We start from the raw sequence: 15,552 nt of genomic DNA on the forward strand, positions 1-15,552 counted from the left end.
TCAACCTGTTAGACTTCTTCGAGAGGGTCACCAATGCTATGAATGAGTGGAAAACAGTGCATACAGCCTACCTTGACCTGGCCAAGAAGTTTGATACAGTACCCCACTCAGGTATGGTTGCCAACCTCTCACAACTAGAGATAAATCCATACATAACTTGCTGGATTGCTGGGTGGCTCACAGATAGGACTCAAGAAGTCAGGATCAATGACACCACCTCCACCAGGAGACCAGTCACCAGCAGAGTACCCTAGGGATCCCTGTTAGGTCCACTCCTCTTTCACATTTACCTCTTAGAAGTCAAGGTTAATGTCAAAGGCATCCGGCTCACAAACTTCACAGATTACTGTAAATTGGGAGCTGGCACAGATTCCTCCATGACACCAACATCCTACATGAGGGTCTAACACAAACAAATGACTGTTTCCAAAGCCACAGATTAAAACTCATCATGAACAAATGCATTATAGGCCCTTTGGGAAATCGTCCACCCAAGCAAATTACTCCATCGATAAAACATTCATAAGAGTCAACCTGATAGTTAGGGATGTGAGAATATATGTAGACAGTAATCTGACCTTCAGCCAACATGAAGCCATGATAGTAAGAAAATCATTCTATGTTACCCAGCTCATAAGCAGGAGTATGGCATCCAGGTCCAAGGAAGTTATAGTACCACTTTACTCAGCCCTTATCAGACCCATCATTCTGTACAATGCCCCCTTTGGCATGTACCTAACAAGGCATTTGCAACAGTTGTAAACCCTGAAAGGTTCCTCACCAGGAGAGACCAGGGTATAAATATCCTGCCCTATCCAGATCGCCTTAAGGCTCTATCTCTGTGCTCAGTCTCCTACAGGTTACTGATATGTGATCTATGCCTAGCATATAAGGCATCCTCAGATCTATCACTGATGTATCTCTAGCATATCCACAAAACAAACAGCACCAGAAGCAATAGATTTAAGATCCTGAACTTCGCCTGGAACATGAACAGAACATGGAGAGACCAATGTGTGTCTCAAAGGATGCCTGCACTATGGAACTTGCTGCAAATAAAGCAGATTTCATCCCTGACCTATTCAAAAAAATGCTTGATCATCGGATGGGAAATTGTAAATTTATTCCCAGTCTAGCTCCTTTGTATGTGATGGAAAGAGATTAAGAATAAGTTAACTAGCCCGCAGTGGACATAATGCTTGGCTACCTCTTTACTGTCATATCCCACCATATAGGCATCCAAGAAGCTTGGGGACAAAAACGGGTTGGATGGCTAGAATTGTAAAGACCATGGTGGTCATTAGCAGGGGCATCCCATGGTTCTGAACTGCTGCAGCATCCTCTCCCTAAAAAGTGAAAAAAAGTTCTCACTCAGAAAGTCAACTATTATTTTTAAATTAACTATAATAGCTGACTTTCTGTTGATGCTTAGAGTTTCCAGGAGAATTGAAACAAAAAAAAAATTTAAATTACCAGGCTGTTTTGAAAACTGTCCAACATTAGGCTTCCTGATCATCGAGCAGGTTTGATCAGTAGTATTCGGCAAATCACTGGACTGCTGCGTGATGAAGACAGGAACCCTTCCTATTGTCTCAGGCCACCTCAGGTGAATGAGGTGGCCTGAGCCAAGAAGAAGGAAACAGTTAAAGTGGAATAAGAAGTACGAGCACAGAACATTTTTTTTTTAATTTATTTTAAAGTATTTTTTTTTGCTGACACTAAGTGTACTACTGCTGGGATGTGGGAAGAAGGCAAGTACTGTGTGTGTGTGTGTGTGTGTGTGTGTGTGTGTGTGTGTGTGTGTGTGTGTGTGTGTGTGTGTGTGTGTGTGTGCATATATGGACAAACTACTGAAGGGATTCCTGGGGGAAAATATTTTGATGTCAGTGAAGTGCTTGTGCAGACAATGGACAGACTACTAAAGGGGTCATTGGGGGAAATGTTTCATTTTGATGTTATTGAAGTGTTTTTGCAGGTATAGATATACTACTGAAGGGGTCATTGGGGAAATATTTAATTTTGATATCACTAAATAGCCTGTGCATACATGGGTATACTACTGTAGGAGTTGCTAGGGGAAATGTTTTATTTTGGTGTCCGTGAAGTGCTTGTGCATACAAGGGCAAACTACTGAAGGGTATCACTGCGGGAAATTTTCATTTTGATGTCATTGAAGTGTATATATATATATATATATATATATATATATATATATATATATAGATAGATAGATAGATAAATAAATATATATATATAGATATATATATATATATATATATATATATATATATACTACCAGAGGGGTCACTGAGGGAAATGTTTTATTTTAGTGATTGTGCATACATAGATGTATTACTGAAGGGGTCGCTGGGGGAAGTGTTTCATTTTGGTGTCAGTAAAGTCCTTATGCTTACATAGACAAGCTAATGAAGGGATCCATATGGAAATAATTGATGGTCACATCTGTGTATGGAGGAGGGGTTAAAATAAATAACTTTGTCCAAGTGTTGCTATTTTTATTTTATTTTATTACATTTGATATCTGAGGTATATTCAGTCAATAAAGTTGTTCCTTGATTTTTGTTTTTTTGTTTTCTGTGGATAGGCGACTGGCACTATTGTAATTTGTTTAAAATAAGTATTTTTTTATTCTGGCTTTGCAGAAGTAGCCTGCACATTTTTTCATGTTTTGTAACAGTCAAGCATTGCACATAGTAAGTAGCTGTCTGTTGTGGTCTGGGCAGGATATGTGTGATAGCAACTGAAAATTGGCAGAGTGTTGCTCTGAGTAGTGTTGTCATACAACAGCACTTTATTCCCCTGTTGAGTTTTTGGCTGTTCATTCCTTCTGTGTGAAGTCATTTTCTCTTTGCGGATTTTATCCATGTGCTTTGGTTTCTTTTCCCAGACCCTCAGCAGTATAATATATGTCTCACGGCATTTGTTCTTAAACTTTTCATCCTAATCTAACACTAGAGTGGTACACAGAATGTACCTGTCTTTGGAGGCATAGGAAGGCGGGTACTTTTCCAAGAAAGACTGAATATATTTCCTTATTCAGGATTATTGGTACATGCTATCATCAAGTCTAAAGTTATTAATAAAAAATCTAAGATGCACCTCAGTGAATCTACAGCTCTCTGACTTCTGGGGTCCTAGCAGCCCCCCCCCCCGTCTTAATTCAGTTACATCTTCCAGTCTTGAAATTACAGTGGAGTCTTGGGCAGTTACAGGGTTTTAAAAGCATGTGGAGGGGGGGGGGGGTAAAAGGTAAGATGACGTATGAAAAAGCAAGAAAGAAGTAATCTGCCTGGATGGTGTGGCTGCAGGATGAGGGGAAAACAGAGGATGGTACTGGGCAAGTGTGGGGGGACACAAGTGAGTAACAGGGGGACCGATGGAGTGTTTATTTCGGCCAGACATCTAAGGTGTGTATTGTCAGTAAAATGGATATAAAGCGGGGTTTGTACTGAAGCTGTCTGTGGATAAAAATGAATGCCCACAGCTGTTTGATCATGGGTAACAGTTACTGGCCTGCTGTTATACAGCCCCACCGTTCTATATTTGACTCCACCCATTCAGTTGCATCCTGCAGCCCCCTCCTTGCTTTGAAGTCACCAACCACCACTGGTCATTACCTGTTCTGTGGACAACACCCATCCACAAATAATATAAAGGTGAAAGTGCGAGTATTTGGAGGTTTAATGCTTTGATTTAAAACAGGATAAAAGTAATGAAGACAATCAGCAATAAACCTCCACATGTTGCAACTATAACACTTTAAAGTGCTCCTTTTGGTGGAAGACTTTAAAATATGTGGATGGATTCTAAAATGTAGTTTATATTTCCTTTTTATTTATAAATAAACTGACATTTTTTACCCTCCCCCATCAGTTCATAATTTGAAGTTAAAATCCTCCAGCTCTTAATTGCCGCCTTCCTTTTCATATTATTGTCAAGTGTACTGAGGTGGTGGTGCTGCAGTAGCATAGTCGCCTCACAGTAAGACGTTGTCCTATTCGATTCTGAGCTAAAGCGTCTTCTGTGTGGAGACATGTGTGAATGGGTGTACCTTCATTGAAGGTTGTGCGTCAGGGCTGGCAACTCGGCACATAAAAATCTACTGCCAATCATTAGTGGACTGGAGTTCCACTGTGGTGACCCCTAACCAAGAAAAGCCGAAAGACCCAACAACAAATGGAAGACTGCCATAACAAAGTCCAGTCTTGTCTGTTGTGTAAGATTAACACTGCCTTGAATAGTATTCTTAATTTCTTCCTTAAACTATTGTTTCAATAATAACATTTTTCACTAGGTTCTCAAGATATAGCCTCACCAAAAGTTTATCACTAATATGATTGCTACTACAGTGATAAAACTCATTTTCCCTAATCAGGTTATTAATTCAAATCTGAAAGCGGTGTACACTCAAAACATGTAATACAATATTACTACTAGAGTTATAATAACTCACTATTGTTGCCAGCTCACCATGAAGCTCATACACATTCATATCTAAAAATTTGACAATAAACAAATCTTTTTTGCATGTAAGTTCCAAAAACTCTGCAGAATTATCATTAAAATTCAACAGATTTGTCAGACTTAATTCATCTGCATTCCAAATAAGGAAAATGTCATCAGTTAAATGACAGTAAAAGGAGACCTACTGAAAAAGCACATTCTTTATTTAGTTATTATTTATTCAATATATATATATATATATATATATATATATATATATATGTATATATATTTATTTATTATAAGAATACTATATCTTTACTTCAAAAAAAGCGCATATTTAAATTAATATAATTGGGTGTCAAGCTGGCACCCATAGAAACACCCCTTTTCATCAGATCATAGGAGGTTACTAGGTTATTGATCCTAGAGCCTTCTTAAACCTAACCATTCATGCCCAAATTTCCCCAATTATTAGGGCATCTACAGACTGCCCCTGTCCATCAGGGCCACAGTCAACAAGCCATGGGGGAATTTGCAATTTAATATCCAGTGCTCCAAACTGAATTTGAATAGGCTTAGAAAGATCTCTGTTTCACATAAATGGGGAGGCTGTTCTAGTGAAGGGATAATCTCTGAGACATATACCTGTCCCTCCAACATGTTTCGTTTATGTAAATCCAGAAATGTATAGTGATAACACTAATAACTACTAAAAATTCACAATAAAGTATTGCACCAATCTAAAGGACTTTGCAGTAAAATGTAAACTTTATTGTAAAACCACAGTGATTAATCACTGTATTTTTACAGTAAAGTTTACGTTTTACTGCGAAGTCCTTTAGATTGGTGCAATACTTTATTGTGAGTTTATGTTTTGTTTATGTGACAGATGAGGTTTAGATCCTTAGATCGGTTAATTCTAGGGATGTTTGTTTTGTGAATGTGTGGCAGATCCATCAGGTCTTGACTGGATCATGCCTAATAGTTTAGGTATAGATCGCCCCTTAGAATTCTACAGGAATATGAATAAGGGGACAGGGCTTTGAGGCAGTCCACATAGGACATATCATTTACATCCTGTATTCTTTTAGTAAGGAACCTCTGTGGCTGATTAAGCTGTTGTAAATGCCTGGTCAGGTACATGCCAAAAGATGAATTGCATTCAATTCATGGTCTAATGAAGGCTGAATATAGTGGAACTATGATCTCCTTAGGTATGGATGCAGTGGTGCCCTTACTTATACATCGTTCCATGTAGAAGGATTTTCTCACTACTATTACCACATTGTGATCAAAGTTCAGTTACTGTAAATCTGAATTCCCAAGTCCCGTACCACTGGGTCTGTACTTAGGGAACTGTTATCAGTGTTGTAATTTGCAAGGGTGGTCATCTTCCCAAAGGGTATAATTATGTATTTTTTGCACTGAGTTTTAGGCCATTGTTTGGCACCAGTAATCTGTCTGAGTCAGACCCTACTGGAGGATATCTACATCTTTGGGGGAATGCAATGATTGCACCCAACTTATAGCCATCATCAAATTTGCAAAAAATACACAAAGTACATGTGAGGTAGTTTGAAACAACTTGATTAAACTTGATTAAGCACTTTTGCCCTTTGACGTAGACTTCATTAGAATCATTCCAGGTCAAAAGACAAAAGCGCTTAATCAAGTTTATTTGTTTTGTACAGTTTTTAAGCAGAAGCTTTAATTAAATAAGTATTTTTAATTGTATTGTGAGCCTGTTGGTCTGGTGTGTTCAATTACGTCTATCTAGTCATCAACAAATATGGTTAGCCAAACGTCATCTACACCTGCCTTGACTTCAGAGAAGTATATTCCCAACAGGAAAGATCCCAGTACTGAGCCCTGTGAGACCTCACTAGTAACAGACCACCTGGTGAAGGAGGAGGATTCCGCCACCCTAACTTCATGTGTCCTATCTGTGAGCCATTTGTCTATCCATCAGGTGACACAGAGATTCATGGCTAAATTTGTTTGTTTGTCTATAATATCCAACTGAAGTATTGTGTCACACACCCTTGCCAGGTCAAGGTAGGCAGTATATACCATTTTGCCCTCATCCATGGCTCTAGTGACCTTCTCAAAGAAGTCCACCAAGTTTAGTAGGCATGACTTACCCTTGATAAAGCCAAACTGAGATGGGCCCAGAGTTTGAATATTACCTATATCTTTGTTTATCACATGCATGATAATTCTTTATCACATGCCTTGCATATAAGACTAGACAAATTTATGGAGCTGTAGTTCTATGTGTCTGTTGATGGTCTGCCTTTCTGTAAAAGGATGACTGCTTCAGTCCTCCATTCCCTAGGAATGAAGCCTGTCTGGAGGCTGTGAATTAATAGAGATTCTAGTGTTCCGAACAACTCATATTTCAAGTTATTTAGGAGACATCCTGGGATATTTTCAGGACCAATGATACGGTGTTTTAACTCTGGAGAGTGCAGTGAGTACTGTTCTTTAGTGGTAGTTGGGAGAAATGGTAGAGGAAATTTCCTGGTGTGAGGACTGGGGGTGATAAAGGGATGAAACTGGAGCTAAATATATTGGCCAGTAAATTTGTTACATCCCTGGCTTGGTATAGGAAGTTCCATTTGCTATTAGTTCAGCACAGTGTAGGGTGTTCCATTTAAGGTTGCATACAATACTGAAAAATGCCATATGATAATCCTTAACTTGGTAGGCTATTTTTACCTCATAGTTGGCTTTGGTGGGCATAATTAGTCCCCTGAGTTGCTTATTGAAACAGATGAGAGAGTTATTTTCTCTTTTGAGCATAGTGCTTCCTAACTTTGAACAGGATTGTCTTTCTTTTCTTGTACCACATACTTATTCTGGGGCTCCACTAAGTGGCCTTGTTTTTGGAGTTTGTCCTAAGTTTATTTCAGTTTGGTACTGCTGTTTCTATGCAGTTATTTACATGGTTGTACAGTCTTTCCGTAAATACTTCCATTTAGGTCACTGTGCTCTCTGTGTTTGGGGGGGGGGGGAGGCTTGGAACTTAATAGGCAGTAGTTGGCCTTGGAAAAGTTCTTAAAGGTTTTGGAGTTTGCTGATTGTTCAGCCTTTATATTTATTTCAAGGGAGACCATTCTGTGAGCTGATCTGACCAGCAAGGACATTATACAAGTGGTGGTGCAATGTTTCCTAACAGTGGAGAATACCAGATCCAGGATATTTTCATCCTTAGCAGGTGTGCAGACTAACTATTCCAGAAAGTTTGCATTGACAAAATCCTGGAATCTTTAGCGTGCATGTTGTAGGTTGTGTATGCATCCCAGTTTACAGTGAGATAGTTGGAATCACCCATGAATATAGTGATGGGCTGAATTGTGAGTGAGTCCTGTGCTTTCAAGTATGGTATGGTTATCCTAGTTCATAGACGGTGACCTATAGCTAGCAAGGATATGGAATTTGACTTTACCTAAGGTTAGTTGGACATGAAGTAGCTGAAACATTTCTTATTGTTTGACCAGTCTTGATGTGTGCTTATCTCTTGTTCCTTCTTGTGAGGTAGCTGGTGTAAATGTGTGGAAAGCATTATAACCTTTTCTGCTTTTCTGATTAAGTATTTTCCCTAAACAGAAAAAAAAATACTTAACACCTGGTCCATGCATTCAGAAGATATTAGCAAAAAAACCCCACCTTTTTGTAGCCGCATGTTGAATGTCTGTTTGTTATTTGCATCGTGAGGGAATCATGTTGTGAAAGGTTTTACATCTGTCATAAATAGAATGCCATTATTGCTGACAGCATCATGTTTTACTTTTTCCTAAACATGCTTGAATTCCCTTAAAATGAAGGTTGAATCAGCATCCATTTATGTGCAAAAATGGACATGGATTTCAGTTTATTACCAGTTACTGCCACAGTGGTAGGCCAAAGTAGCAGGTCCCCACAAGAGTTATGAAACTTTCATATCCCAAATATAATATATATTTGGGAGAAGAAACTTGAAAAAAGGCCATGATTTTTATTTGATAAACAACTATTCACAACACTCGGGTGTCTATTACCTTATATACATTTTGCCCATCTTGTTTGGTTTCTTCCTCATAAAAATCTCTGATTGATGGCTGCTGCAATATTTTTTCAACACAATTGTTGCTCTATATTAATATGGTAATATTCCCTTGTCTGCTTTCATAATCCTTAATATGTCCCTTTCTTGTATGTTAAGATTATAAAAATCCTATCTCCGTTTACATTTCATCTTTGTTCTAATATCTTCCTCAGACAGTCTTTAAAAGCTAAAATTTTCAGATGTGTTTGTGGATTAACTTCACAAGGTTTCCTCTTTGTTGGAGTAATATAGTCACACATAATGTCAGCTTATGTGTGAAAAGTTTAAAATCGCTCAGTGCTTATATTTGCTCACAGTGAAGGAAAAACTTATGAAGCCCTTTTGTAATAAAAGAATCTCATTTAAGGTTCGACGTTTTGGAAGATGAAGTTATATTTAAAGTTTACAGGTATTATTTCCAATTTTAGTGACCATTATATCTCATCTTTAACTGCACTTTCTTTTTGTGTGGTTTGGAACATTGGCACCATACCTCTCAACTGTCCAGATTTTCATAGAATGTCCAGATTTTTGCCTCATATTTTTAGCCTGTTCCTCATACAATTTGTGGATTTCTGGCTAGTCACTGAATATTGATGTCACTAAATAATAACCTACATTTCAGTTTAAGACTTCTTATCCTTCAGAAAATGCATGCTAACATAAATCCTGCTATTTTAACAACTTTCTAACTTTATAAGAGCAACATTTAAGTTCTGTCCCTATTTGTGAGCCTTTGTCCCCCAATTATTTTAGGCTTCGTCAAGGTTTCTTTCCCTGGGATGTTGAGAGGTATGGTTGGCACCAAAGCTGGTTGTCTGCAGGGGCTGAACAAACCACTTGAGAACAGTTCCTGTTTAGGGGATTCATTCCATCAATCTGAAAAACCCAGTGACTGTCAGTTGGACAACTACTTCTCATCAGTCTGCCGATTGGACTGGTATGATGGAAATGCACTGTACTGACCTTGTTGAAGGTATTTTTACTTTTCAACAATTTTTGATCTCCTGACTTCAAAAAGCAGAGAGATGGGCAGTGGCATGTGTTATGCATGACGGCCTTGTAACTGCATGATCCTGCTAAACTGTTATTATCATTAGATGTAAAATCAGTGTTGCGTGATCAAATGTCAGATTAAGCAATATTTTAAGATAGAACTATTAAAACCAGACACCCAGTAAAAAACACATACCGATATGAGTAAATTATGTTACTATGTGAAGAAATGAAAAGTTTAATAAGTTGAAGTGATGAATTGTGATTCCTCATTTGTTAAAATTGTAAATGATGAGAAAGCTGAGACTATACTAAGACAATAAAACCATGGATTCACAACAGTATTACATTTCCTGTTTTCTTCTGTTCTTCAACTCCGAAACTATAAAACAAATGAAATTACTTCATAGTCTAGCATTACTGGGATTATTCAAATGTATTACCTTGTGATTGTTCTAAAGAGAATGATTTAACAGTGCCAGTAAATACTGAATGTAATTGTTGGTATAGTAACTTAAGTCAGATAGCATTCATCTGCTGCTCCTCTGATGTATTGCAACTGCCTCTGTACTTCTAAATACAATGTGTTTCCTTTTTTTTCCTAGTCCGAAGTATCAAGAACAAGCCTGGCTTCTTTGCTGACAGACTGTATAAATCAATGAAGGTAATGACTACTACTTGTCATATAGTAGTGTCTAGTGTTAAACCTATTTTTGGAGCTGTTATTATGTGGTAGCCTGCAAAATCATGTCTGATTGCATTAGACTCTTCCTCCTCAAAAACAATGCAACTCTAACTAATGTACCCAAAAGAAAAGCTTTTGCAGCTTCACTGAAAAGTAGCATATGTGCCTTGTGGGAATATTAATCCAAAAAAAACAACAAATTAGAGTAGAATTTGTGTGTGTGTGTGTGTGTGTGTGTGTGTGTGTGTGTGTGTGTGTGTGTGTGTATGTGTGTGTACGTGTTGCAAAAAACGTTTGATGGGTATCTCATTTACTATAAAAAGAAATTTGGCAAAAATAGAATGTCTTCAAATATTTCATTATGTCCTTTATTTTAAACCCCAATAACAATTTTTTGGCTGGTTTACATAGAATTTTCATTGTTTTCACTCTAGCTGTCATAAAGCTTAGAATAACATTTAATTATTTATTCTGGATCAATTTTATGTGTTAATCAGTGATCTAGGAAGATAATTTAATTACTAAACAAGAATTCATATTAAGGGAATTTACACTGTATTACACAGTAAAATGCTGTCCAGTTCGATTCTCAGCTAGAGCGTCTTCTGCGTGGAGACATGCGTGAATGGGCGTACCTTCGTTGAAGGTTATGCATCAGGGCTGGTAACTCGGCACGTAAAAATCAACTACCAATCATTAGCAGACCGGAGTTCCACTGTGGCGACCCCTAACCGGGAAAAGCTGAAAGACACAACAACACTGTATTACTTGCGAGCTTTGCAGTGACCAAGGTCACTATTGATAGACCAGCCATAATAAGAAAATAGTATCTCAGAACTGTGAACTTTGATTACCTTGCTATTCTGGAGAAACCTGAAGTAATTCATCCTCTACCTGATTATCCACCTTAGGGCTGTAAGGAAGTAGAGGCCTATCCAGGTTACTTGATATGTATAAGCTAGAGAATCTAATCCTGGGTGGTATATCAGCTGTGCCCCCCCCCCCCCCCCCCCATGCACACAAACATGCATATACTTAATCCTACTGGAATTTGTAGGTTTGTTATTTCATCTATTGTGTGTCACTGGGATGTATGAAGAAAACAGAAAACCTGGCAAAAAGTGTGTGGGGGTGCAGGCCCCACAAGAAAGGTACCTCATGTGTATTCCAACAAACTTGTGCTTGGCTGAGGGTGTGATTGGTGAATTTCATTTGGCTATTCTCTTTTCTACTCATACAGAAATATATGTAAAAAAGATAATACAAAATGGTCGAAATATTTTACAGAGTAAAAATTGTGGAGAGAATGGAAACAATTAAAAAAATGCATCTGCCTGTAGTGAATCAAAACTGGAACAATAAAAATGTCTGTTACATATTTACCAGTACAAGTTTATTAATCTTCTTTACAAGACTTAATAAAACAATTGGCCAGTAGTTCTAACATGAAAAAATACAAAGCACTGTTTCAAAACAGAACTGTAATATTTCTGTTATATAGTTTATATTTCCTACTTAAATGTATTTCAAGAACTGTTTTAATAAATTGTACAATTAAAATCTGGTGTAGGAATTTAGTGGTACATGAAACACACAATAAAGCAACTCCAGACGCGGTTACAAGGAGCTAGGATATAAGTTAAATAAGAACCTTTATCTGTTGATACTAGTCTTTATAGTTTCCATATTTGGCCTAATAAGTATAGTAGTAATGAGAAGGGGTCATTTCTATTATATAGTAGTAAAAGATCATGCATTTTTTAATTTATGTCTAGTATGTATCTTATGTGCTTTAATTTATTACATTATTCAGGCACTCCCATTTCTAATAATGTGCTTAATAACTTATGATGCAGATAATTCAGAAAGAAAATGCTCAGAATTCATTTGATTATGTAGAAACACCCTGATAGCACTAAGTCATGTATGCTTATATTTTATTTAATTTTGAATTTTGCCCTCTCTGCCCAAACAACTAGATTCACCCGAGGTAGCGTGCTCCATCAGCTCTACATCTCAATAATATATATACTGAAAGGGAATCCAGCAACTGTCCACCCTCCTCCAAGGTCCTGTGCCCTGCAAAAATGTGGGCTCCTAGCAGAAAATGCTTTTGAAAGCTCTGTGAACTCTACATCTCAATAATATATATATACTGAAAGGGAATACAGCAATTGTCCACCCTCCTACCAGGTCCTGTGCCCTGCAAAAATGTGGGCTCCTAGCAGAAAATGCTTTTGAAAGCTCTGTGAACTCTACATCTCAATAATATATATACTGAAAGGGAATACAGCAATTGTCCACCCTCCTCCCAGGTCCTGTGCCCTGAAAAAATGTGGGCTCCAAGCAGAAAATGCTTTTGAAAGCTCTGTGAACTCTACATCTCAATAATATATATACTGAAAGGGAATACAGCAATTGTCCACCCGCCTCCCAGGTCCTGTGCCCTGAAAAAATGTGGGCTCCAAGCAGAAAACGCTTTTGAAAGCTCTGTGAACTCTACATCTCAATAATATATATACTGAAAGGGAATCCAGCATCTGTCCACCCTCCTCCCAGGTCCTGTGCCCTGCAAAAACGTGGGCTGCAAGCAGAAAACGCTTTTGAAAGCTCTGTGAAGTATGCAATATAACTTTCTATATGTCCAGCAAGCCTAACTCAATACTGCATTTGCTAGAAGTCGTAGCCCCTGTAAGCACGCTACCATGGAAGGCTCTATTCTTAGCTTTCCAATCCCCCAGAAATACGATCCTTCCACTGACTACTTAGTCCTATTCTACCTAGATTTTTCTAATAATTACTTCATTGCTTCTTTTAGGATGCAGAAAACTTTAAAAGATAAAGTTTAACTTCACCAACCTGTTTTTACTTTGTCTCTAAAGACGGCAGCCTAAACTTTATACAATATAGTGAAGCCTAAAACAATAGTAAACTAAAGCTAATCTGACTGATTGTTTTTTTGTTGCATTATCCCTACTGAGAGTGTGGCAACACAGCTTTTATGGTAGCCCCTCCTCGCCTAGCTTCATTTGTGAATATCTCTGCCATCTACCTGTGGCGCCATATTTGAATTTTGCCCTCTCTGCCCAAACAACTATATTCCCCCGAGGTAGCATGCTCCTTCGGGTAAGTTCTGCGACTGCTATCGAATGCCGTATTTAATCCCGATGCTGCAAAGTTTTCATATAATTTATAACTACAACTTAAATGGCTAAAATGGCACTCGTGTAAAGGTCGCTGTTTCTGATATTTTACAAGCATTTGTTTGAGGGTCATTCACTATGTACTAAATACTATTTGCTACTGTGGTTATTCCTGTTAAAAGTTGTATATGAGTAAACAATATAGCTGTATTATTTACTGTTTAGGAACTAATGAGTACATCATGTACGACTGTAGTAGGGCATGTTAGCAAATTGCCATTACTGCATTTCAAGGCTGGATTGCATGCATGCTTTCTCTAAATGGGATTAATGTGACTAACTATCTACTGTTGAATAACGCTATAGCTAAATCAGCCTCTTAAAAGACACCATCTGGTTAATATAAGTGCTTGAAAGGCATGGAATAATAGAACTATAGATAAAATGCATTAGTAGTATCACAGTTACTCGAGTCTCTTTATGTGAACCAAATGCTAAATGTACCAGCGATTTGCATACTACATTGAAGGCTGTTTGTGGACTGTACCTGCTGTATTTACTGCTCTAAACTTGCTCTGATAGTGTAACTGCTATTTTGTTGAAAGTAAAGTGCATCTTTCTCCCCTTCTCTCTACTATTGTTCCTGTAGCTCTACATCTCAATAATATATACTGAAAGGGAATCAAGCAACTGTCCACCCTCCTCCCAGGTCCTGTGCCTTGCAAAAATGTGGGCTCCAAGCAGAAAACACTTTTGAAAGCTCTGTGAAGTATGCAATATAACTTTCTATATGTCCAGCAAGCCTAACTGAATACTGCATTTGCTGGAAGTCGTAGCCCCTGTAAGCACGCCACCACAGAAGGCACTATTCTTAGCTTTCCACCCCCCCCAGAAATACAATCCTTCCTCTGGCTACTTAGTCCTGTTCTACCTAGATTTTTCTAATATTGACTTCATTGCTTCTTTTAGGCTGCAGAAAACTTTAAAAGATAACGTTTAATGTCACCAAGCGGTTTTTACTTTGTCTCTAAAGACGGCAGCCTAAACTTTATACAATATAGTGAAGCCTAAAACAATAGTAAACTAAAGCTAATCTGACTGATTGTTTTTTGTTGCATTATCCATACTCTTTGAGTGCTGCCTCGCTCCGTTCACCCTCGCTATGCTCGGGCTCACTTCGCTCATCTCCCACCCCCATTCCCACCCTCCCCCCATTTCATTTCCTTTATACCTAACCACCAATAACCACTCCCCCTCTAATTACAACTAAATCCCTCCTCCCTACTTCCTTTTCCTAACTTACCATCTCCCTCCAAATTATCCTCCCCATACAACCTCACAAACTAATACTCACTTCTAAATACACAAACTACATCACGCTTAACAAAACTCAAGTCTTACTCCTACTAACTATACTGTACACTCTCTCACACCTCACCTCCTACCACTCTCAACTACCTTCACCTCAATTCCACCACACTAATCTAACAACTATATTCATTACTACTCCTCAACAATACCCAACAATCAGCCCATCCATCCTTCCCCCACTCACTGCCTTTCCTAAAATAAAAATATCTCCTCAAGCACTCAACCCCATCGAACCAAGTGTAAGGTACCACCTATTTACACAACTATTTCATTACAAGCTCCTACCTCTATCTGGTGATATCCATCCCAATCCAGGCCCTACTGGCTATGCACAGAGCAGTAACCAAAGTACACCTAATCCTACCCACATTTCTCCCTCAAAACAAAAGATATCCTTCTACTCAATTAATCTCAGGAGTATTGTTAATAAAACACACGATTTCCATGCCTGGGTAGCTATAGAAAAACCAGACTGGAGACTAACAGAAACCTTGTTAAAACCACATATTCAAGACAGTGAAATCATCCCTCCTGGATATAACATCCTTAGACAAGATCGTCAAAAGAAAAAAGGTGGAGGTATAGCCATCCTCTACTCTGACCTCCTCACCCTAACTAGCCTTGAAAGTCCCCTCCCATCCTTTTCAACAGCCAAACTCTTACTAGCAAACTTCAGACTCAACAACTTTACCACCATAACTATAGTAGCCATCTACATCCCCCCACGTGATAACACTAGCATGCTCAAAGACATCTTATCCTACATATCACAGACCTTAAATAAAGAAACCATCATATTAAGT

General features: G+C 38.2%; 1 protein-coding gene across 3 annotated transcripts in view; it reads left to right on the forward strand.

Annotated features, from left to right (window-relative positions):
• ANXA6 (annexin A6) overlaps positions 1-15,552 on the forward strand; it is a 779,963-nt gene that overhangs the window by 691,663 nt on the left and 72,748 nt on the right. For all 3 annotated transcript variants that reach the window (XM_044075649.1, XM_044075650.1, XM_044075651.1), the window contains one exon: positions 10,156-10,214. In XM_044075649.1, the coding sequence (XP_043931584.1) occupies positions 10,156-10,214 (59 nt within the window). The remainder of the gene's footprint in view (positions 1-10,155; positions 10,215-15,552) is intronic.

This window comes from Protopterus annectens, chromosome 6.part1, assembly GCF_019279795.1.
Source record: "Protopterus annectens isolate FY-2018-M chromosome 6.part1, PAN1.0, whole genome shotgun sequence".
In the NCBI taxonomy this organism is placed as follows: Eukaryota; Metazoa; Chordata; order Ceratodontiformes; family Protopteridae; genus Protopterus; species Protopterus annectens.